General features: G+C 43.1%; 1 protein-coding gene across 3 annotated transcripts in view; it reads left to right on the top strand.

Moving 5' to 3' along the window:
• Positions 1–19,145, top strand: part of LOC140725329 (glypican-1-like) — a 207,047-nt gene extending 187,902 nt beyond the window's left edge. For all 3 annotated transcript variants that reach the window (XM_073040652.1, XM_073040651.1, XM_073040655.1), the window contains 2 exons: positions 6,258–6,433; positions 14,659–19,145. In XM_073040652.1, the coding sequence (XP_072896753.1) occupies positions 6,258–6,433; positions 14,659–14,879 (397 nt within the window). In that variant the 3' untranslated portion in view covers positions 14,880–19,145. The remainder of the gene's footprint in view (positions 1–6,257; positions 6,434–14,658) is intronic.
• Positions 19,146–26,338: the final 7,193 nt, after the last annotated feature.

Here is a 26,338-nt window from a genome sequence, read left to right as displayed (position 1 = left end):
AGTCTCTGGAACCACAAGACAGTGAATCCACTAGCTACACTACAGATGTAGGAAAGGCCAATTTCAGGGCCAGAAGAGACTTCAAGTGAGGAGGTGGGGGGGGGGGGGGGGAACAGGGTGATTTTTGATCTTTTTGACAACAGAATGATATAATTTTATTCATGCATAGGAAATGAAGGCTCAACAGACAGAGTTCTAGGGTGGAGCACTATCTTTGTGCAGACAAGACCCATATTGCCAAGATTTTAGAATAACGGAAAATGATCTCGTTGACACGGATAAGATTCCTCAGGGATCTGACAGCATTATTTCCTAATTAGTGAGTCAAGAACATGAGAATCACAGGTTTAGGATAATCCTGAATGAGCTGCGATGGAGGGATGTCCTATACCCAGAACTTTTGAGCCTTTGGACATCTGAGCCTAAGAATTTGGGTGCTCACTGGATCAGTTTCTTCAAGGCAAGGCTGATGAGTTTTTGACTACAAAACGAATAAAGAGGCCTGGGAGTGGTATGGAATGGCAGAGAAATCCATGTATAATCTATCAAATGGTCTTTCCATTTGGTGGAATGAATAAGCTGATCCCACTGTGTTCTGCAAGCTTAAGATTCACCAAATTCCTGCCTCATTTCACAGTTGTGAGACTTCATCGTGCCAGCTGTTTGTCTTCCTGTGAGCCTTGAGATCAGAAGCAGACCATTCCGTGGATTAGGTCACAGTAGGTGTGGACTTCAGCTCCATCTCCCTGCCCTTGCTCCATTCCAATCAAAGCACTGAATCCTCCCCGAAGTGACCCTCAGGGACTGTGAATCTTGGCCAGTGCTTGATACTCTCAAGTTCTGGAGAAGTAATTCCCAGTTGAGGCAGAGTCTTAAATGGTAGATATAGGCTTTTAGTGGGGTTGAGAATCAATACTGTAATCAATCAACATTTAAGTTGTTTTTGCTTTTAGCAGTTCATTTCATGCTTGGGCTGCAAAAACTGTTCTGCGCTTGGTGTCTGACTAAATCAATGGCCCTTGAGGGAGGATTGTGTGTATCAGTGGAGGCAATTAGCATCGGAGAAGAACAGATGTTCAGTGAAGCTTCAGAGGACTTTATAGGCTATCATGGAGTACTTAGCAAATGGAAATCTGACACTGAATTTCCAAGGCAGATTGCTGGACTACGTGAGCCTATACCTCCGGTAGATTTGGGGATGCTTGGGCCATGTTATTTTTAATGTAATGTCTTAGCAATGTTAGTTTGGGGTAATTTTGTTTAGAAGTTCCAGTACAGTCTAACGGATGTAGAAAAAGGTGTGGGTAACATTTCATTCAGTCACCCTACCTATCCTCAGGCAGGTTCAGCTCAGAACTAAAGTACTGTTGACCTGAAACATTGACTCTGTTTCTGACTCCACTGATGCTGCCTGGCCTGCTGAGTATTCCTAGCATTTTTGGGCAGAAGACACAAAAGCCAGAAAGCATATGCCAACAGCTCAAGAACAGCTTCAGTCCTGTTCTTATAAGACTTTTGATTGGTCCCCTAGTATGATAACATGGATTCTTGACCTCATTATGACCTTGCACCTTATTGTCTACATACACTCCACTTGCTTCATAACTGTATCACTTTATTTAGTGTGATGTCATTGTTTTACCTTGTGCTTTACAATACACTGTAGTAATGGACTGATCTGCATGTTCGGTATGCAGGACAAGTTGTTTGCTCTACCTTCATACATGTGACAATAATGAACAAATTTACCAATTTACAGATTTTTGTTCGGGTTGGAGCCAGGTCAGTGAGGAGCACTGAGATCTGCTTTTCAATTGCATGGCATATCAAATATTTCATCATGCAATTTTGTTTTGAAGCAATCACTTTGGATAGAATGTTTCATTGTATTATTCCCTAGGTGTGAAAGACAGCTTTTGTCCCTGGCAGGACACGTTTGAACATGATCTCCGTAAAGAAATGTTTCTTTTGTCTTCCTTTTCTTTCTGGTATTTCTAATATTTAGAACACCGCTAACCGTGTACAAGAGGTATATCTTCATTCTCCCACTTCCCAGTGAAGGAAATTCATCCCTTTGTAAAGGGAAATTTTTAAAAAACCTGCAGATGCTGGAATTCTAAAGTAAAATAAAGATGCTGAAACACTCAGTAAGTCAGACAGCATGTATGGAAGGAGAAACAGGGTCAACATTTCAGGTTGGGTCCCTTCAGCAGTGAATACTCATTGTATGTATTATTAGATTTTTTGGGGTCTGCTTTGCTTAACTAATTTGTTTCAACTCACTTTCCCTGAAGCTCCCATTTGTGGACTGCCAGCTCTTTGGTCTTAACTGACTTGTTTGCTTATTTTGGGATTTATTTGTATCCCATTGATATCAGACTTTTGGTTGAACCTAAAAGTTGAGCACCGCTCATTCTCTCTTCTTCCCCCTCCTGTCTGGCAGAAAATCCTGGACCACCAGACTCAAAGACAGCTTCTATCCCACTGTTATTAGACTCTTGATATGCTAAAAGATGAACTCTTGACCTCTTGATATCCCAATCTTCTTTGTCGTGGCCTTTCCACTTTACTTTTCTACCAGCATTGCACTTTCGTTGTAACAATTCATTCTGCAATTCCTTTGGTACTAGCTTGATGTACTTGGGTGTTATGGAATGATCTGTCTGAATGTCTTCCACCAAAGCTTTTCACTGCATCCCAGTACACATTGACACTAAAAGAATGATACCAGTATTCCTTTTCCTATCTTCCCCTGGCAGACAGCCAAGGGCCTGTCCCATCAGGCAAGGTGCCCCTGCCTTCCATATGGTAGTTGGAACAGTCCTTTCAAATGGTGTTAAAATTCATAGAGTAATGAGTTTATATTTGAAATGAACAAGGCAATGTAAGTGAGAGTAGGTTCCCACTGTGTGAGTTAGTGATGATAGATATAGATCTTCACCCTATCATTTCTTGAAACATTTCTCTTCATCAGGAGTAAGTGAGGAGTCTTGTTACTTGCAACTGCAAAGCATTAGATTGCAGTGTTACAAGACGACGGACTCAACCCTCTTGGGACAGTCAAAAGGTTCAGCGTTCATAAAGTCATAGAGCACAGAAACAGGCCCGTCAGCCCTCCAAGTCCACACCAACCATCAAGGACCCATTCGTTTTTACTCCCCTGTGTCCGCATCAACACTTCCAAATTTTACTACGCACCAATATGCCAGGGCAGCTTGGAGCAGCCAATTCATCTACCAAACAGCACATCTTCAGGTTGTGGAGGACATCCACACCATCACAGAGGAAACGTGCAGGTTCCACACAGATGACTGAAACTGGGTCACTGGAGCTGAGGGTAGAAACTCCACCAGCTGTGCGGCCCTTTCATGTGACATCTGCCTTGTAATGGATGGTTATCACACATTCTGAAGTTCATGGGTAGGCCTAGTACCAAAAAAGATGGGTGCCCCTGTTCGTGTCCCTCTCTGGTGAATTTACACGTATAAAGGGAAAAAAGGCCTTCTTAAAGTTCCATGGCACTCCCAGTGAGGAGTAGGATGATGTTTCATGGATGAATCCATCACAAGATGCACAACACCCTTCAGGTTTATTCAAATACACAACACTGACTTTGCTAGAGAATAATAAATAGACTTTCTAATCAGCTTAACTGAGGCCATTTTTTTCTCATTGAATATTACCCTGAGGAATTACCCAAAGGAGTATTGCAGCTTTAAGTAATAGGAAGATGTTTTATTTCTTTGTACAACATATAATGGAAATTTATCATCGGAGTAGATTTCTAATTAAAAATCTTACAGACTGAAACCCAGTGTTAGCAGGCTAGAAGAGGACTCAGAGCTATTAAGTGAAATATTTGATAACACAATCTACATATATTTCAACTCTGGTGCTATTTATCATTCCTGAAATTTAGTTCCCCACCGTGAACTTCAACATGCATAACGTGCATTATTCTGCTGTTGCACAGCACCCAATCACATACATACACTGCACCCTGGCCGCAATTATGTGACTAGTTAATATGACAATGTAAACACCAAGTGCAGCAGTGCAGGTCAAGAGAGAGAGAGAGAGAGAGAGAGAGAGAGAGAGAGAGAGAGTGTGTGTGTGTGTGTGTGTGTGTGTGTGTGTGTGTGTGTGTGTGTGTGTGTGTGTGTGTGTGTGTGTGTGTGTGTGTGTGTGTGTGTTTACAGATGTGCAGTGTACAAAATGTACTGCACTTACTTGGCCCGACTACACCCACAGCTTCTTTGTTACTTGAGATCCATCTTGCCAGCAAGGTGCAAGGGTGCACCACCACTCACAGGTTTTCCTCCCAGTCTTGCAAATATATCATCCTGGTCAGGTCCAAATTCTGAAACTCCATGCAGAATAACTGCAGTGGTTCAAGAAGGTGGCTCACTCCTACCTTTGCAAGGGCAGATCGGCTGGGCAATAGATGCTAGATGAAGGGAAGTGTGTGTGTATGTGAGAGAGAGAGGGAGGACAGAGCGTATACATGTGCAAACGCTACCGTGAGGTAACTTTTATTGCATTGCTCTGTGTTTGACACCCACTGACGACGTCTCTGGAGTTGGTGAAGCAAAACGTTGTGGGGACACTGCTTCTGTGCGCTTGGTGCCCAGTGAAGCACTGAACTGCATAGTCGCAGAGATAAGAACTCGCTCCCTGAGCCCCCTGCTGAGCTGGCTGAGAATAGAGTCACATTTTCTGAGACTGGATGGGGAACAGGGAAATGGCCAGATTTCTGCTCCCATGTGATTGCAAAGGTGTTGGCCGTTTGACCCTGTAGAGCATCACAGATAAAAGTAGTCCTTCTGCTACCCAGAGTCTCATTGGCACTTTGCATCAGGGTTACTCATTATTGACTCTTTCCTATCCTATCCTAAGCAAGGTGAAGTTAATACCACTTGTAGTGTCCATACCAATTCCATTGATGTGACTAGACAGAAGGGATGAATTAAACAGCACCTGCTTGCCTGTGGCTCATTGCATGTCTGGGCCATTATTTAACAAGTAAACCATTTACCTACAATGTATATTTTATCATAAGTGTCCCTTTAATGCCTGAAAAAAAACAGGAGCATTCTGGGAGACGGTGGACGATACTATCCAAGCAAGTATTTCAAATCATCAATATTGAACAGACAGGGCTGGCTGTCCCACTCTGTCATCCTGCCTGTCACATTGGGAAAATCATTACCCCTCTGTGGACTTGGAAAGCAGTCAACATAATCAAAGACAACTCTTAGCAGGCAGTAGATACAAAAGCCTGAAAGCACATACCACCAGGTTCCAGCACAGCTTCTATCCTGCTGCTTAAGCCTATAGAGTGGATGTCTTGTACAGTAAAATGGATTCTTGATCTCATAATTTACCTCTTCATGGTGTTATCTGCCCGCACAGCATTTTCTCTGCAATGGTGACACTACATTCTGCGTTCCGTTACTGCTCGTCCCCGGCACTATCTCGATGTACTGATGAAATCATCTGTATGGATGGCATGCAGAACGAAGTGTTTCACTCTATCTCAGTCCGTGTAATAATAAAGTAATTTACCTCTTCCCCTCACCACACAAGATGAATTGTGGGAAACATAGGGATAAAGACAGAGGCAATTCAGCCCATTGAATCCATGCTGACTGCATTTGAAATACTCCTATTTCCCATTACTGTGGGCTCCTGTGTCATGGCTTCACCCTCTCCTGAGTACATTTTATAAGTGCTGATAGTTCCTGCTTCCATTGCCCTTAGAGGCAATAAATTCCCTCCCCCTTGCCACTTCTATTCCCCACATTGGCCTCTTCTCCCTTCTCACCTGCCTCTCATTTCCCCCCGGCTCCCCTCCTCCTTCCCCCTCTCCTATGGCCTACCCTCCTCTCCGATCAGATTCCTTCTTCTCCAGCCCTTGACCTTTCCCACCCACTTGGCTTCACCTATCACCCTCCAGCTAGCCTCCTTCTCCTCACACCCACCCCCCACCTTTTTTATTCTGGCATCTTCCCCCTTCCTTTTCGGTCCTGAAGAAGGATCTCAGCCCAAATTGTCGACTGTTTACTCATTTCTATGGATGCTGCCTGACCTGCTGTGTTCCTTCAGCATTTTGTGCGTGTTGCAATAAATTTCAGACTCCACAATTCTTTTGGGTGAGAGTATGTTTACTAATACTAATCTCTCAGTGACGGTGCTTATTCAAGCAGGTTTGTATCCATACAGGACTAATGCCTAACAACTCTGATCGCACACGACAGGTACCTCCCAGAGGTCATGGCAGATGGACTGGCCAATCAGATTAATAACCCAGAGGTGGAGGTTGACATCACGAAACCAGACATGACTATTCGCCAGCAGATCATGCAGTTGCGGATAATGACCAATCGTCTGCGGAATGCCTACAATGGCAACGACGTGGACTTCCAGGATACCAGTGAGTACCCCATCCCACTGTAACTTTACTGATGCTTGATTCTGATGCATGCATTGACATGAAACATTATTACTGATTCACCTGTTTTTAGTGCATAAGTTGTGCCCACAAAAGCCTTCGTTCTCCCACTTCCAAATCTGAAACAAGAACAGAAAATGCTGGAAAAAAGCAGCAAGTCAGGCAGTGTCTGTGGAGAGAAAAACTGTCCATGTTTCGGGTGTACACCACTGCTCTGATGATTGGTTCTGAACCTGAAATGTTGACTGTTTCTCCTTTCATAGATGCTCCCTGACCTGCTGTGTTGTTTTCGGTATTTTGTTATTGTTTCTGACTTGTTGTGTAATTTCCCCCAGTGGCCTTTTGATCCAGCTATCTGTTAATGCATCTTCTGTTGATATATCTTCTGATAGGGTGGTGGCGTGCTCAGATGCTGTGGCCACTTGGGGTCCAATCAAAGGAACATCTGTTCATATTGTAAGTCTTTTTTACAATCACAAGTCACTGCTGGATACTAAAAACATCGAGCACTGCAGGACTTTTCCATCAGCCAGTCGCTTGATAGCGATGGAGATGGACTTGTTGTGTACCTTTCTGCCGAGATGGTACACGATTCAGCAGAGCAAATGATTCTCTTGGACGTTATTAATTGTGATCACAAGACCCTGAAGAACATCGGTAATGTAGAATTCTGCAAGTCCATTCGTTGGTGAGGCCGATGGTGGGGGAGCTGCGTGGCCTTGGTTGTGGCGAGGACTAGGCCTTGGACGCAGCTGCCTAAATCCCTCTGCTAGCTGAGCTGAAATTGTGCTGGGTGGGAGCTGGCTCCTCTTATCAGCTCCGCCCAGTGTATGCTTGGTGCTGCCCTCCAGTGTTTGCTCAGTGGAAGACCAAGCAGGACCAGGACAATCTACAATCGTGCAACTCAGGGACTTGAGCTATATAGTTTTTGTTACACTACATTTTTTTGAAACCATAACCATCTGTGCTATTTTTCAGTGTGTTGTGTGCTATTGGTAATGAGTTTTGCACTTTAGTCCCAGAGGAAATCTGTTTCGTTTAGCTATACTCATGTACAGTTGAGTGATGATTCAACTTGAACATGAACTTGAAACTTGTTGATGCCATTGATATCACAGGGTAATGGACTGGGTATTATTGCAACAGAACATGCCCAGTCCTATTTCCCTCAACAGACAACAGGAACAAAGCTATCCTTCCCTCTTGATTTTTATCTCTCCTCCTTCATTCCTCCCACTTCCCATTTTGTAGCCCCTATACCCCATTCCCTGTTTGTCCTCATCTATGTGGCAGCCACACAGTTAACCAGTGGATATAGGGTGAATGAAATGCCAGTTGCAAGCTGAGGCTCTTCCTCAGGGGTTCCCAATCTGGGGTCCACAGACTCCTTGGTTAATGATAGGGGTCCATGACATAAAAAGCATTGGGGATGCCTGCCTAGCTGCTGTCTGTGAATGCTGAAGTTGGCTTCTAATGTTTCTAACTGGGAGAAAACTACAATCATGGTTTCTTCAAAGCAAAAGGTAAAACTCCAATAATCTGACATGTTTGGTGTGCCAGACAAGCAAATTTTGGATTATTGGATATTATTCTTAAACAAAATTTGAGTCACTTTTTTTTCGTAGAATTTACATAGTATTCCAATAACCTTTCCAGTGATCCTTGCAGGTTTAAAGGGAGCAAGAGAAAGGAATCCCTCGTGAGTTTGAAGGGAGTATGAGTTTCAAGGGAGCACAGGAAATGGGGACCAGTCAGTTAAAGCAAGCAGAGGACCAGGGCCCTCATTAGTTTAAAGAGAGGGACATGATTTGTTAAAGGATTAAGCTGGAAGCAGTACAGAGTGATCCAGCAGAAGGCAACTAAGGAAGCCATTGGGGGCAGGGGGGGAGAACAATGAAAAATGAAGGTAAGCTAGCCAACAATATCAAAGAGAATAGCAGGTGCTTTTTCAGATATAGAAAAGAGTAAAGATAGGTGGGAAATGACGTTGGAGAGGTAGTAATGGGGACAAGGAAATGGTGGACGAAGTATTTTGTATCTGTCTTCACCAGCAGTATGCTGGAAGTTTGAGGGTGTCAGGGGCCAGGACTGTGTGGTTGCCATTACTAGGGAGAAGGTGCTTGAGAAACTGAAAGGTCAAGGTAGATTAGTCACCTGGACCAGATGGACTACACCCCAGGGTTCTGAAAGAGATAGCTGAGGAGACTGGGGAGACATTAGTAATGATCCTTCAGGAATCACTAGACTCTGGGATGGTTCCAGAGGACTGGAAGATTGCAAATGTCACTCCACTCTTCAGGAAGGGAGGGAGGTGGAAGACAGGAAATTATAGATCAGTTAGTCTGAACTGAGTAGCTGGGAAGATGTTCGAGTCGATTGTTAAGGATGAGGTTTCGGGGTACTTGGAGGCCAAATCAACAAGGCTTCCTTCAGGGAAAATCTTGTCTGCCAAATCTGTTGGACTGCTTAGATGTTCAGAAGGACTTTGACAAGGTGCCGCACGTGAGGCTGCTTAAAAAGATGGTATTACAGGGAAGATACTAGCATGGATAGGGCATTGGCTGATTGACAGGTGGCAAGCAGTGGGAATAAAGGGAGCCATTTCTGGCTGGCTGTCAGTGACTGGTGGTGTTCCACAGGGACCGGTATTGGGACCACTTCTCTTTACATTTATGTCAGTTATTTGGATGATTGAATTGGTGGCTTTGTGGCCAGGTTTGCAGACAACATGAAGATAGGTGGAGGGACAGGTAGTATTGGGGAAACAGGGAGACTGCAAAAGTATTTAGACAGAAAAGTACAATGGCCAACAAAATGGCAAATGGAATACAGGGTCAGGAAGTACATGGTCATGTTCAAGGTAGAAGGAATAAAATCACAGACTATTTTCCAAACAGGAAGAAAATCCAAAAATCCGAGGTGCAAAGGGACTCACGAGTCCTCATGCAGGATTCTCTAAAGGTTCATCTGTAGTTGAGTTGGTGGCGAGGAAGGCAAATGCAATGTTAGCATTCATTATGAGAAGACCCAAATATGAAAGGAGGGATGTAATGCTGAGGCTCACGAGAATGATTCTGGGAATGAAAGACTTATTGTATGAGGAGCAATTGAGGGCTCTGTACCTTTACTCACTGGAATATAGAAGAATGAGGGGAGGATCTGATTGAAGCTTATCAAATGCTGAAAGGCCTAGATAGAGAGAACGTAGGAGAGGATGTTTCCTATGGTGGAGGAGGTGCAGAGTAGAAGGACATCCATTTAAAATGGAGATGAGGAGGAATTCCTTTAGCTAGAGTGTGGTGAACCTGTGGTACTTGTTGCCACAGGCAGCTGTGGAGGACAGATAATCTCTGTAAGGCAGAGATTGATAGGTTCTTGATTAGTCAGAGCATGAAAGATTACGAGGAGGAAGCAGGAGAATAGGGTTGAGAGGGAAATAGATCAGCCATGATGAAGTGCCAGAGCACACTCAATGGGCCAAGTGGCCTCATTCTGATCCTGTGTCTTATGATCAAGATAATGAACCATCAGAATTTTATCCTATAATTATATTGTCCTACAGTTGCAAGAAGGTGAACTGCAATAGTTTATGGTTTAAATATTACAGAGAATGCATAAGCAAATTACTAACAGCAGGGAACATAAAGATTCAAAGGAGAATCAGAGAGCACAGAATTAAAGGAATAAAAATAGAATATATATCTTAAACCACCTCCACAAGATGATAATGCAAAACTTCATTTCAGAGTACAATTAGCTCTAAATTAGGAATAAATCTGAGATTTCTTCTAAAGCCCTGCTGTTGATGTCTGGTTTTGCTAGCTGGGATCTATTGGGTACATCAGCACATCCTTCCTACAAATAGGTCACATCTGTTCAAAGTAAACTTATTTTCAAAGTACATTTATGTCATGATATATAATCCTGAGATTCATTTTCTTGCGGGCATAGTCAATAAATCTATAGAATAATAAACAATAACAGAATCAATGACAGGTTGCCCAAACTAGGGAGTTAACCAGTGTGCAGAACACAACTAACTGCAAATACAAAAGAAAAAAAACAATAAAATAAATAAATATTGAGAACATGAGATGAAGAGTCCTTGAAAGTGAGTCCATTGGTTGTGGGAACATTTCAGTAATGGGGCAAGTGAGGTCAAGCGAGGTAATGGGTAAGCCCTCTCAACCATTGAGCATCTGCATAAAATATTGCCGTAGAAAAGCAGCATCCAGCATCAAAGATCCTCACCCAGGCCGTGCTTTTTTCTCGCTTCTGCTTCAGGTAGAAGGTACAAGAGCCTCAGGACTTGCACCACCTGAACAATTACTATCCCTCAACCATGAGGCCCTTGGGGAAAAAAGGAGATAACTGCACTCACTTAAGGACTCTTCTATTTTGTTATTTCATGCTTGTTATTTATTGATATCTGAATTTGCATAGTTTGTCCGTTACGATTACTGTTCTATAGATTTGCTCAGCACTCCACAGAAAAAGAATCTCAGGGATATATGAGGTGACATGTATGTACTCTGATAATAAATTTTATTTTGAACTTTGAAATTGAGTGAAGTTATCCCTTTGGTTCAAGGACCTAATGGTTGAAGGGTAGTAACTGTTCCTGAACGTGGTGGTGCGAGTCCTGAGGCTCCTGTACCTTCTTCCTGATGGCAGCAATGAGAAGAGAGCATGTCCTGGATGGTGGGGGGTGGGGGTCCCCGATGGTGGATGCTGCTTTCCTGCAACAGCATTTCGTGTGAATGTGCTCAATGGTTGGGAAGGCTTTACCCGTAAAGGATATCCACTACATTTTGCTAGATTTTCTGTTCAAAGGCATTGGTATTTCCATACCAGGCTGTGACGCAGCCAGTCAATATACTCTCCACTACATATCTCTAGAAGATTGTAACACACACAAAATGCTGGTGTAACACAGCAGGCCAGGCAGCATCTATAGGAGAAGCACTGTCGACGTTTCGGGCTGAGACCCTTCGTCAGGAAGATTGCCAAAGTTTTAGATGTCACGCTGAGTCTCCACAGACTCCTAAGAAGTAGAGGCACTGTCATTCTTCCTTCGTAATTGCACTTACAGACTGGGCCCAGGACAGGTCTTCAGAAATAGTAACACCGAGGCAGTTAACGTTGCTAACTTTCTCCGCCTCTGATCCTCCAATGAGGACTGGCTCGTGGACCTCTGGTTCCCTTCTCCTGAAGTCTATAATCAGCTCCTTAGTCTTGCAGACATAGAGTAAGAGGTGATCGTCATGGCACCACTCAGCCAGATTTTCAATCTTCGGCCTAAATATAACAGTGGTGTCATTAGCAATCTTGAATATGGCATTGGAGCTGTGCTGAGCCTGACAGTTGTGAGTGAGTAGATCAGGGGACTAAGCACACAGCCTTGTGGTGCACCTGTGCTGATGGAGTTCGTCGAGGAGATGTTGTTGCCGATCCAAACTGACTCGGGTCTGGAAGTGATGAAATCCAGGATCCAATTGTAAAAGGAGCTACTGAGGCCAAGGTCTTGGAGCTTATTGATTAGTTTTGAGGGGATGATAGTTCTGAATGCTGAGTTGTAGTTGATAAGGAGCATCCTGATGTATGTATCTTTTGCTGTCCAGATGTTCCAGGGTTGAGTGAAGAGCCAATGAGATGGCATCTGTTGTGGATCTATTGCTCCAGTAGGCAAGCTGGAGCAGATCCAAGTCACTTCTCAGGCAGGAGTTGATATGTTTCATCACCAGCCTCTCAAAACCCTTCATCACAGTGGATGGTGTTCATTGAGGCAGGTCACCATACTCTTCCTGGGGACCGGTATACTTGCAGTCTGCATGAAGCGGGTGGGTAACTCAGACTGCCATAGCAAGAGGTTGAAGATCTCAGTGAACATTTCAGCCAGTAGATCAGCACAGGTCTTTGGTAGTTTGCCAAGCATTCTGTCTGGGCCGGATGCGTTTCGCGGGTTCACCTCCTGAAGGCTGTTCGCACATCAGCTTCAGAGACTAAAACCACAGGATCATCAGGGGATGTGGGAGTTCATGATAGTTTCTCCATGTTTTGATGGTCAGAGTGAGCATAGAAGGCCTTGAGCTCATCTGGAAGTGAAGCCCCGTTGTTACGTGATTCACTTGATTTAGTACTCAAGCCCTGCCTCAACTGTCGGACGTTCTTCGTTGATTCAAGTTTGGTCCGAATTGTCACTTTGCCTCTGAGATGGCCTTCTGGAGATTGTACCAGGACCTCTTGTAACTGTTTTTGTCACCAGAGTTGAATGCCTCTGATCTGGCTCTCAGCAGATTGCAGATCTCATGGTTCATCAAGGCCTTCTGATTGGAGAACACTGAATAATTTTGCAGAGACACACTAGTCTACATCTATTTTAATAAGGTTCATTACAGCCATCGGTATGACATAAATAACATGATTACAGCTTCCCTATTTTAGATCCCTTCTACTTCCCAATCATTTGTCTCCTTCCCTATATTAAATCCTTGTTACTTTGAAAACAAGTCTCACTTGGAGATTGTTTAAGATATAGATTTTTTACATATTCACTTAGTGCGGTGCTTTTGTTACTTTGTTCATCTTTCTTCGTAATTTCCTTGTGCATACTTTGTACTATTCAGGCTGTGAATAAAACGTTTATTAACTTTTTTTTTGTAGCTGTATGATTATATAGAAAAATTTTGAAAACATTATTTGGCTCACTGGGGCCTTGGTTCCTGCGGTTTCACCATCCTACCTGGAGTTCTGCTGCTCTTGGAAATAAAAATAGAACTGCAGATGGTGGAAATCTAAAACAAATCTCAAAAAGTTGAAAATATTCAACAGGTCCGGCTGTTTCTGAGGGAACAGAAAGAGAGTCAACCTTTCAACTCAGATATTCTAACTGAAGATCTGCATTGTGAAACTGCCGCTGTTCCTCTTCCCACTGGTGCAGCCTGACCTGCTGAGTATTTTCCACATCTTTTGCTTCACTGCTGCCGTTGTTTGGGACTCACAACGTACAGTGAAGAGGAGATGCAAGGCTCTGCCCTGTTGTACCTCCTTGCTGGTATAACAGAAGAGTTGGAAGAATTCAGGCAGCCAAGAAGCATTCATGGAAAGGAAATCCAGTTTAAATGTCGGAGTGAGTGTTCCTTCCTCAGAACTGGAGGACAGTGGAGGGTGTCAGTTTTCAAACAAGGGTTGTGCAAAAGAGTGAGGTGTAGGACAATAGACTACGCTCAGCGGCCACTTTATGGCCACTACACCATGATTAGAGTAATCGGTTCTTAAATAGTATCAGGTTTGTGTTCAAAAAGCAGTGATTTTTGTCACTGATAGTTGGCAAGAAATAAGCAGTAAGACGATTTATAACTGTTTTGCTTATCACTGTTTTAAGCATTCAGGCTTGGAGATGTCAGAAACTGCCAGGAAATGAATTAATTTCACTACTTTAAATTTACTAGAACTCAGTTTCCTGCACTTCCTTTGAACTCACCGTGGTCCTGGTTCCCATGCTCCCTTTAAATCCTCTAAATTTCAGAATAAAAGAATCAATAGTGTTCTGCAGTATTAATATTATTTTCATTCAACAATCCAGCAGATTTCCCAGTTGGCACCACTGTAAGATACTGGAGTTTTGCAAATCAGTTCTCATACCAAGCCACAATCCATTGTCATCATCACTTATTAACTATCACCTCACCCTTATCATTTTGTCCAAATGTTCCGAAAGTTGACAGTCGTCTCCATAAGAATGTTGAGGTTTAACCAGGAGTCATTGTACATGATGGGTTCCAGGGTGTGATTTTGGGGTGCAAAGTTTTGAACAGAATCTGCCAAAGAGTATATTGGAATAGTTAAGGCCAGAGAGTAAAACTTTGTGGGGTTTTCCTGTGCTATCTGTGTGGAACTTGCTCCTTCTCCCTGTGACCCCATGGGTTTTCTCTGATTTTCTACAGTTTATTCCCAAATTCTAAGAAGTGCGGGGTGATTGGTTAATTGGTCACTACAAATTTCCCACAGTGTAGGTGAGTGGTGGAATCTGTGGAGAGTTGGTGAGAATATGGGGAGATTAAAGAATGGGTTTAATGCAGGATAGGTGTAAATGGGAGGTTTACAGTCAGCATGGACTCAATCGGCTGAAGAGCCTGTTCCCCACACCCTATGACCCTAAAGCATTACCGAGGCCCCCTTCACTGTCATAATTTTCTTGCCCACAGGTGACGACAGCAGTGGATCTGGAAGTGGCGATGGCTGTTCAGAGAATAGTTGTGGTCGGAGGAGGTCCTTCAATGTGGCGACGAGGTCTCCTGTTGTCTATGCCATCCCGAAACAGAGCGGCAAAACCAAAGGCAGTAACGGGAGCGAGGCACTGCCACACTCAGCCGGCTTCCTCTACGTGTTATCTTTGGTCATCACCCTGCAGTATTTCTGTCGGTAGAATCGTTCCTGGGGGCATAAGAGAGGGTGAGAGAGAGAGAGAGAGAGAAAGAGAGAGAGACTGAGGCAAAATCTTTGCCAATAACGGACAAGAGTTTTGTTTAACTTTGCAACATAAATAATAATCTTTTGGCTATTTGTAAGTACTGGCAGTGCTGGAGGTGAATAAACCTTTGAAACTTTGAACGCCTTGGGGAGGGGAGTTTCCTCTGAGCAGTTTGAAGAGGGTCCAGTACTCTTCAAGCCTGACTTTTCTCTAGCTTTGCAGCATACAGTTGCTTTGATCACCCTGTCAACACAATGCAGCACACACATGGGCTCCCACTGGGAAGCTGTGTTTTCCAAGTATCGAGAGACAAGAAGTGAAAATATCCTAATTATGACACTGAACTTCTTTACTTGAAGATAAACATCCCAACAAAGTATATCTGATACATTGACTGTATGAACATTCACAGGGGTGTCATGTAGGGTTATAACCCTATAATTACAAGTAAATTGCATCAGTCTAGATTACCAGGAGCTCTTTTCCTGGTATTTTTCCCCCCAACAACATGGCCAATCATTTCTTTTTAGTAATAGTATATGGAGCAATGATATAAATGTTTGTGAGCTGTGAAAGAAAAATGGTTGTTGATAATTCCCAAAGGGTCAGGAATGACTGACACTACTTGTGTAGTTTTTAACACTGTCAAGTTGGTAGAGAATGCATTGTTAAGTGTGGGATTGTTACTGGCTGGGCATTGGGGAGGTTCTGTTCACTGGGATTTAAACAGTTCAGTCATCTACAGGAACCTGCGCATGCAAATGACTTACACTGGGCTTTCTTATAATGGAAAGGGTTAACAGAATGATAGAATAGGAAGAGAAGGCGTTTTTTTTTAAAAGAAAAAAAAATAGAAGCACACACAAACACATATAACAGGCCCAAATTCAAAATGACCTGGTGGCAGCTATTTAAAATGTAGAATCTTCCCAGGAAACTATGTAAAAAGTTCCTGTGCTTTCTGGTTTTCAGAAGGGATGAGGCCAATAAGTGGGTGTGAGCTTGGTGGGGGAGGGGGAAGGGTGGCACAACAGAATGGTTCTTAGAATTGCTCCTGCCTTTGTACATTGTTCACTATGTGGTAGAAGTGTTTGTAGCGTCGTCGTGTTTTAAAGTATGGCTGTCACTTTGAGCCTAAAAGGCAGTGGCTAGGGGAAAAAAAAGTCTTGTAATCTGAGCTGGGATGGTGGGAAATGTTGGGCAGGAGAGAGTTGCCACTATTGCAAAGAATAAATAAAGAAAAACAAATTGAACTGAATATAATCAGAATATCTTATTGAATGGTTGGGTAGTTACAAAAGGGTGGTGCCTGTGGCCCAGATGAAACCGTCCAGCTTTCTATTCATCCCAGGAATTCAATTAGTCCTTAACATTGTTTATAGGTTGTGCTGCTTTTCAGGGGAGAAAAATAAAGTGCAAAATGACACACTGAAAAACAAAATACACAGTAAATGCATGTTATCTTCCAACTTATTTATATACATCCTAAGAATTTTGTTTTAGGTTGTCTGATTCCTGCTTTAAACACTTACTTCCTTAAAAATGTTCCAAGTTTTGCAGTTGCCTGTTATTATTTGAGACAAGTAGGTGTTTCCCATGAAGGTGATTGAATGTGCCAAGAGTGAGCCTAGTTACTGCCTCAGCCCTGTATACAGTTTGCCCTGATTACAACCAGTAGGTAACTGCATATCAACGTCCATTAAACAAACCCTGGTTCTGAGAAAAGAATGTTTGGCTGAGTTGCAAATGTGACAAGATTGCAAAACATTATTTTCCACAATTATTCTTTATGGCACATTGACACAGCAGAAAGCACCAGAAGGAAGCTCAAAGGTGTAAAAGGGTAAAACGAAATCAAATATGTCTGCAGCTTAAAATAGAGTCTGTCTGTCAGGATTCTGACAGATTTATAAAGATTCCTGTTTCCAAACTCTACAGAAACCATGCAGCTCTCTTCAGTGCATTTAATTTATCAAGAGCTTGTTTGCTGGTTTATCTCCTTCATTATAACCTTGCAGTTGAGGATTCAAATCCCCGCCCCTTTTAGACTGTTATAACCTGGTTCCTGTTTTTATATCAGTTCCTATTTTACTTACGTACTGCCATTATTCTAGCTGGTGATTGTGATTCTTTCAAAAGTATATATTTTAATAAATTTTTGCACTGTCTTAACTTTCAGTTACGAAATAAAATGTGATTAGAAGTCAAACTGGTTTTAATTTTAAGGACCTGGAAAAGTTGGGAGTGACTGTCTTCTTGGTACATCATATATCATCCTTCCGTTCACCCCTGTCTCTCCTGTTTTACTCTGTGGTTCCTCACTGAACCTGTTATTTGCTGCTATTCTCTGAATATGTTTAACTCATCTGCTCTGTACAATGTGTAAGACTTACTGGGAACTACATTATTATTAATGTATAACTTCTATGTTTCCTCATGCTGCCCCTCTATGTGCCCTATCTTCTGTTTTTATTTTGTCTTTCTCTTCACCTCTTTTGCAGTCATCCTCCTCAATTGTCTCTGTATTGCATGCATTCTCTCCGAGTTGTCTTGTTCCCATCCTCCCAGTGATTTTCTCTCTAACATCCTCCAACAGCAGTTAGCCTCTCCCGTAAAGCAAGAGACACAGCTCACGTGCGATTGAATCTCTTCAAAATCTATGTATGAATTGTTCAGAATCTTTTGTAATTTTGTGCCTGTCCATTCCTATAAATCTATTAAGTTTAAAAAATGGGATCTTTTTATATTAACAGTGGGGAATTTGTGAATGAGGTGAAAGATCTGATGGTAGGGAAGAGAACATCTTTTTTGATTATTTTAATCCATTAAGAACTAGGAATCTGCATATACTGCTTAGCAATAGCAATAAGAGCCTAGCAATAAAGAGCCCACCTTAATACTTAGCAAACTGCTCTTTGTGAAACTGCTCTTTGCGACTGTCTTCAAGGGTAGGTGGAGTAAAATAGGTAGGAGGGAGTATTGTCACTGCTGGTGATACCACATAACTGGGCATTAATGGATGTGGGGAAATATGTTGACAACAGGTTCTGTAGACACACAAAACTGCAAATGCGTGCTTCTCAAAAATATTAGACAAAATGTCCCCCTTTCTGACCCTTCTCCATTTAAGTTGCTTTGCCTCTGTGTTTATTGTACCTATATCAGCTCAGGGTTCATGCAGTTCTGACACAAAATGTATTGAAACAGGCCATAAAAGGTTCACCTCCTCCTTTGATGCAGAACGCTGTACATAACTGGTGGCCATTTGTGGATAGCAGTGGAGGATGCTTGTGGGAAGAGGTTGTTACAGTTCTTTTGATACACTACCAGTGGTAACACATGCATTGTGACAGACTGATCTTTACAAAAAAGCAGTGTCTGATTTCTTGGGACCTTTCAACTGCAACTGCATTTTTATTTTTGTTTGATTAGTTGATTCTGACTAACTGTGTGGATTTGTCGTTTCTGGAGATGAAGGGTGGTGGGGGCAATTTCTTTTGTTTCTTGTGAACTGACCAATTTATTGGACTTTGGATTCCATGCTGTACTAAGGGGCCCATATTGTTGCTTGTGGGTCTGGGCTCAATGACTAACAAACAAGAGAGGAATCATTTAGGTTGTCTCAAGTCAACTCTCAGATTTTCCATTTAGTTATTCAGCGTGGAATAAGGGCTGAAGATTGTGAGCAGTTTTGTCTTAACAAGAAGGTGGCGTCACATTTTATCCAGCTGCTTGCATTCTCTCAACCCTCTCAGTACTTGCAAACAAACTACTGCCTGACTCTTGTTGCTCATTTCTCCCAAGTACTGAAAGATTGAGCACAACTTTTTGAAAGGAGAGCGGAGAGCCTACCACACACTGGACTCACAATGTTGGGCATAAGAAGCACAAGCCTGTCCTTTACAGACCTACCCACCCAAAGAGCTTGTTGATGTTGGTAAAAGCTTCACGCACCAGCTAACCCACCTCACAAGTCTTTCTTTTTAAATTCAAAAGGAATGTGTTAAATGTCAATGTGATAGTCTCCTTTTCACTTTCTGTTAATTGTTTGATCAGGTCATTTATTGTGAATATCCTCCAAGATTAAGATCGTTGACTCATTCTTTACTGTGTTACCTTATCTTGTTGTAAGAAAAATAACAGAAAGAAAGGGACAAAGACGCCCATTTACTACATGCTTGGTTGCAAAGCTTTTGAGAAAATAAAGAAAGAACATTTTGAGTCTTTGTCTCAGATGTTCTTGGCTCGTGTGGAAGTTGCACTTCACAACCTCAGGCCACCCCAGAATACCTTGCACTCTGTGAACTTATTGAAAGACAGTCACCATTAAAAATTGGGAAAATAGAACAGTCTATTTGCGGCCAGCAAATTACTACAAATAGATCTGTGATAAGACAGAAGATTGTGATCACGTCTGCTTTTCCAAGATCTACAGGTAGAAGTGGTCATACCTTACTTAGTTGCTTAAACTTTCTTACACCAATCTCGATACTAATCTACTTAGACTTTAAGACCATAATATGTAGAAGCAGAATTAGTCCAACTGGTTTGCACTGCCATTCAGTTTGTGACTGGTATTTCTTCAGTCCTATTCTGCTGCTTTATCACGTAACCCTTAGCCATTGTAGAAGTAAAAAGCCTATCAATGTCTACCTTAAATACAACCAAGTTCTTGGTCTCCACACTGCACTCTGTGGGCACAGGCCCATCACCCTGTGGCTGGAGAATTCCTAGGTTTAATGGGATGTCCTTTTATTCCGAGGCTGTGCCCTCAGATCTTAGGTTCTCTTACTGGTGACAACACTCTCTCTATGGTCCATTCTATCCAGTAGGTTTTAATGAGAAATCCAGCCCCCCCCCCCCACCCACAATCATTCTGACTCCATCAGATGGAGGCCCAGAGATATCAAATGCTCCTCATTCCTTAAGCCCCTTTCAATCCCAGGTTATACTTGTGAACCTCCTCTGGACTCTCAACGTGCCCTTCCTTATGTATGGGATCTAGGATTACTCCTAATGTAGGCCTCCATTAGTATCGATAGACCATGGATTTGCACCTTGGAAAGTTTCCAGGGCGCAAGCCTGGGCAAGGTTTTTTTATGGAGGACCGGCAGTTGCCCAAGCTGCAAGTCTTCCCTCTCCACGTCACCAATGTTGTCCAAGGGAAGGGCATTAGGACCCATACAGCTTGGCACCGGTATCGTCGCAGAGCAATGTGTGGTTAAGTGCCTTGCTCAAGGACACACACACAAGCCTCAGCCAAGGCTCGAACTAGCGACCTTTAGATCACTAGACGAACGCCTTAACCACTTGGCCACGTGCCAACTGCTCCTAATATTCCAGATGTGATCAGACCAATGCCTTATTAGACAGCAGCAGTACAACCTTGCTTTTATGTCCTAGTCAGTTCAAAGTGAATGCTAACATTGCATTTGCCTTATGTGATCTCTGCCTGTCTGTTGCAGTGTTGTTCTCCAAAGTACAGAAACCATCTTGTGGAATTATTTATATATGCCTGAGAGAGGAAGTGAGAATTCCATGACTCCAATAAAGCAATTCTTTAAGGTGACAATAGCTGGGCAGCCACAATTGAATCCTCAAGTCCCTGGAGTGAGATTTGAATCCATTCTTATAGATCACAGAACTTCAGCAGACTCTCCAGTCCTGCATAGTCTTTGTGGGAGCTGCAGCTTGACTAGACTCCAGATTCCCCTCCCCCAGACACCAAGGACTCAGCTGCTGAGTTTGCAAGGGTGCCATTGAGAGATCCCACATGGAAACGGGCCTTTTGGCCCAATTAATATATACTGACCCAATTACACTAACCCTCAACTATTCCCATTTTGTTTCCCCCACGTTCCCCTCAGCTCTAAGATTCTACCACTCGCCTAACACATATGGCTAATTTTCAGTGGCCAGCTAATCAATCAGTCTTTGAGGCAGAGGAGCGCCTTAGGAAACCCACTCACAGCGAGGGAAGAACATGCAAACTCCTGATAAACACGGTCTGACATGAGGATTAAACCTGTGTTTGTGGAGTTATGAGGCAGACACTGGTCCATGGCCTCCTCTTGCCATGATGAGGCCACTCTAAAGCTGGAGGAGCAACACCTCATATTCTGTCTGGGTAGCCTCCAACCTGATGGTATGAACATCAATTACTCCTTCCTGTAATTTTTTTCCCCTTCTCTTTCCTTCTATATCCCACTCTGGCCTCTTACCTCTTCTCCTCACCTGCCTATCACCTACCCCTGGAGCCCCTCCCCCTTCTCCGTCGTCCACTTTCCTTTCCTATCCAATTCCTTCTTCTCCAGCCCTTCACTTATCAGCTTCTAGCTGGTCATCCTTCCTCTCTCTCCCCCCTTTTATTCTTGCGACATCCCCTTTCCTTTCCTGTCCTGAAACATCAACTTTTTGTTAATTTCTATAGAGGCTGCCTGACCTGTAGAGTTCCTCCAGCATTTTGTGTATGTTGCTCTGGACTTCCAGCATCTGCAGAATCTCGTGTTTACTACTAACTGTTTGCCATCTTCATTGTGGATTCATTGCCGCCCACCTCAATGGCCTTTCTGCCTGAGCTGTCCCTAGTACAAGGCATCGTATGACCACACAAGCATCAGAACTGAATCTTATTGGATACTCATTCAGAAACCATGAGATTGCAGTGCATTTCCTTTGCTATTGCATTGTTTGGCTTACTGGTTTGCAGTGGAGACCTTTGTTCCCAACGTATGCCTATAGCCCTAACCCCTCCCCTCCCCTCCCAATCCCCATTCCTTCTTCACCCACAGAAGCAGCAATGTCCAAGAAGCCATTAGACGAGATTGCCAAGAAAAACCTGTTGGCAAAAAGTAAAAGTGCACAGCACTGGAGTCACCTTGCTGGGAGAAGGGCAGGAGGGATTATGGACATGAAATCATTGATAGGATGTGAGATGTGGTGACCAGTGAATTATGGTGTGGAGCCTTGGGTTTTCACTGTGTTTTTTAATGACTAGGAAGTGGGAAGAATGAGTTAACTACAAAGTGATAGATCTACTGTGGTAGGTGAACAAGAACGTGAGGAAGTGTTGATCCCAAAATGACAAGAGCTGAGCCTCTCAAGCCTGCTCCACTATTCAAATATGATGGTGTCTGATCCATGGTGACCTTAGCTCCTCTCCTGTGCCAGTTCCCATACCCTTCAATTCCTCAGTCATTCCACTTCCTCTTTAAATAATCCCAGTGATCCAGCCTCCACAACTCTACCATACAGAGATTCAGCACCTCTGAAAAATGACCCTACAATGCCCAGTTTTAAATTATTCCTCATTTGACTATATCACACCAGTAAAAATACCTCAACATCTACCCTTTTGTGCCCCCTATGGATCTTTATATAATATAGTTCATTGAAAAGGTAGTGGACAAGTGTAAAAAGATAATTTAAAAATCATATAAAAGTTAGCCTTCCTCTCAAGGCCAGAAGTTATATGTATTTGAATAATTTGTAAATTATAGTGCTCAGGGAAAACAGAGTTTAATTCCAAGTGTCACACCTTAGGAAAAACATCACCATAGTTGCCTTTGATGGGATGTCATCTAATTGGAACGAGTGCAAATTCCATTTAATTATTTAGGCAAAGTGCAGAAATTTTAATCCATTGATGATAAAAAAAAAAGGTGCTTTAAGGTCTTGATATGGAGTTAATGGAAATTCTTTGCTTGGGGAATTCATCATAAAGGGGAATAAAATTGGAAAAAGGGCCGCAGATGCTGACAATCTGAAATAAGATCAGAAAATGCCCCAAATACTTAGCAACCTAGGCAGCATCCATCTAACATGCAAACTGGGTTTAACATCAGAGCCCAGTCAATCCAGCTGTGAGGAGCAGAAGCTCATAAATTAATTGGTGCAAACCTGGAACTAGTAACAATGTGAAAACTGGGCAATTGATGTTTTGTTAAGTGATTAGTAAACAAATCAGTTAAGTGGAATTGGGATCCAGACCAGGCCTCCTCTAACTGAGGAATTGGCATAAGCTTTCTAATTCTAGGGTCAATATAGCCAGGAAGATCAGAGCAGGATAGATTTCTCGTTCAGTGGACTGGGCTGGAGTAGAAATCGGATCAGTTCAAGGTCAGAGTCACAGTAAATTCTGGCTTGGCAAGCACATGAAAGCAGGAGTTAGGAGTAGGTCTTTTGGCCTCTCAAGCCTGATCATGGTCCCATTCAATATGATCATGAGTGTTTGGTTCCAGGCCTCAACTCCTCTGTTGCAATCTCCATAGCTCTTAATCCTCCTCTCCCCATCTGATCTTTCAGAAACTTTTCTACCTCCACTTTAAATACAATGAGTTGGTCTGCACACCTCTCTGAGGCAGTGAATTCCTGCAAGAAGAAATGTCTATGTGGCTCCTTCTTAAATGATCAGCCCCTTATCTTGCAAACATGTTGTCTCAACCCACTAGTGTCCTTCCACTAGTCATCTGACTAGTGAAAACTTATTGCCATCTCCCCTGACATGCCCACTTACAATCTTGTGGGTCTTGCCCCTCATTTTTCCAAATTCTAATCGATATATAGCTCCAACCCAGTTCTACTCTCTCGATGGAGTCTCCTTTGGACTGCCTCCAATGCTGCTTTCTCCCTTCTTAAACAGTATTCCATAGATGCAAAATAGACAACCTAAGTGAGATAAGGGAGAGCTGTTAGTCGCACCCTGGGGTCTTGGTGGAGGAGAATGTAGCTGCAGCAGAGGTGGCCTCAGTGATGGAGAAGGAATCAAGAGTTGGTCTCGGTGGAGGAGAAAGTATCTGCAGCAGAGTTAGCCTCAGTGGTGGAGAAGGAAGCAAGTGTTGACCTCGTTGGAGGAGAAGGTATCTGCAGCAGAGCGGGGTGTCTGCACACACTGGTGTAAGTAATCAATGAAAGCAGAAGGCAGTGGAGTTATGGAAACCGGAAGAGCTGTCACCCTGCCTGGAGTTGTTGAGTGAAGTGTTTGACATGGATTGCATGGTTTCCTGTGTTTTAATAATAAGTGTTTGGAATCACATTCACGGCCCAATGCTCAGATACTTCAGATGGAGGTGGTGGTGCAATTTATTGAGATTCATTTGACATGGATTATATCCAGCTCAGTATTGTGCTGCATGCTGTTGCAGTTCTGCTGGGGACAGCCTTTACCGGGCTGGGGCTGGGGGAATTTGCGATCACTATGCTTGGAGAATGGTATGACCCCTGGGGATGGTGTGCAAACAGCCTATTTGAAAGACCTTAATCAGAAGAAGATCTAAGTAAAGCACTGGCCCAAGCTTAGAGTCGTACAGTTATACAACACAAAAGCAGCCCCTATGGCACAACTCATTCATGGCAACCAAGATACTCGTGTGGAAAAACACTCCACAGATCCCCTTTAGAAATGTCCCCTCATAACCCTATCCTCTCTATTTTTTAGTTCCCCTCTCTTGAGAAAAAGATTGTGCATTCACCTAGTCTATGCTTGTATATGCCTCATGTCTATGCATGATTTTGTATACCTGTAGTTTTAGATTCTACCCTGGGGGGACAAAACTGGATATCTACCACATCTATGCCATTCATTATTGTATAAACCTCTATTTCTCACCTCTCAGTCTCCTTCATTTCAGAGAAAACACCAATCCAATCTCTATCCAATTTCTGTAGCCTAACTAATCTATCATCTAGCCTGTCCAAACTCTCCTTAAAACTGAGGCCTCTTGTCCTAACAGGTGAGGATAGGTCATGTACTGGCTTAAAATTCCATTGATTCAATACTAGCTAAACTTCTGAAAGCCACTTGTGAAGTAAATATTGTCATTGAAAAATAAAGTACAGATTTTAAAGCTAATAAATCAAAGGATATCTTAAATGTTCTAAATGGTTTGGTTTTGTCTCGAAGGTGTTTGTGTCCTTTACTTGAAATTCAACTGTGTTCAGATCCCATGATGAAAATTTGAATGACAGGGATTACTGGGCCAATTGCAGAATCCAGCCAGGACTTTTAACAGATGAGGCACCAGTCAGCTCCCAGGGGACGGACTATTCAGCTGTTCACTGGTCTGGCACCATCCAATACTTTAGAACTTCATGGTGATGGCTGTGAAGCAGTCAGTGCTTAGTGGAACAGCTTCACAGCTGACAGTCGTAGCCGTAGAGTTGTACGGCGCAGGAAAAAAAGTCATCAAATACCCTTCCAACTCCTCCCATTTATCAGCACTTGGTCCATGGCCAACTATGCGTCAGTGATTGTCTGCACACACTGGTATAAGAAATCAATGGAAGCAGAGTGAATGCCTTATTAATTGTGAATACCTGCCTACACTACATTCCAAGGCATTACATCCCAGACAGCAAGCTCTCCCTGTATGAAAAGACTTTCCTCAGCCCTCCCCTGAATCCTTTTATTTCTCACCTTTAGCCTTTACACTCTGATGTTAGACATCGCTATTATGGTGAAACGTTTCTCACTATCTACCCTATCTATGCCTCTGTACCTCGGTCTACAAAGTTCTCTATGGATCCCTTGTTTCACAGTGCATCAGCACTGCTGAGTCTCTGAGGAATCAAAACTCCATTAATGTGTTGCTAGCCTCTCTTCAAATTACATTTTTTTAAAATATCAATGAACTATTTTACAGCAATAGAGCAGAAATAAGTGAGTGTCCAACACAGTCTAATGAAGATAGTCTGGAAGCAGACTGTCATGTTGGTGAGATGAGTTGGAAGGTGATGTGATGCCATGATATAAACCACAACAACATTGATCTGCACAGATACTGCTTAACGAGTTCCTCCTCAGCAGTGAATCTGTCGGAGTCATCTACTGTATCCGGTTCTCCCTGTGCAGCCTTCTGTACATCACTGAGATCAGACATGGTGCTTTGTCAATCACCTTTGTTCTGCCCACAACAGGCAGGATTTCCTGACGGCCAACCATTTTAATTCCATTCTCCATTCCCATTCTGACATGTTGATCCCGGGCTTCTTCTACTGCTACAAATGAGGCTGCTTTCAAGTTTGAAGGTGCAACACCTCATAATCTGTCTGTGTAGCCTCCAACCTGACAGCATGAACATTGATTTGTCTAACTTCTGGTAATTTCTGCCCTCCCCCTTTTCTCTTTTTTTCCGTTCCCCGCTCTGGCTCCCCTTTTATCCCTTCTCCTCACCTGAACATCACCTCCCTCTGGTGCCCCTCCTCCTTCCCTTTCTTCCATGGTCCACTCTCCTGTCCTATCAGATTCCTTCTTCTTTACCCATCACCTCCCAGCTTCTCACTTTACCCCACCTCCTCCCACCCACCTCTCTTGCCCCTCACCTATCTTCGTGCTTGTACACCTTCCCCTCCCCCACCTTCTTATCTGGGCTTCTCCCCCTCTCCTTTCCAGTCCTGATGAAGGGTCTCAGCCTCAA

The sequence above is a fragment of the Hemitrygon akajei genome, chromosome 3, assembly GCF_048418815.1.
Source record: "Hemitrygon akajei chromosome 3, sHemAka1.3, whole genome shotgun sequence".
In the NCBI taxonomy this organism is placed as follows: domain Eukaryota; kingdom Metazoa; phylum Chordata; class Chondrichthyes; order Myliobatiformes; family Dasyatidae; genus Hemitrygon; species Hemitrygon akajei.
This window is presented reverse-complemented; position numbering and strand designations above follow the sequence as displayed.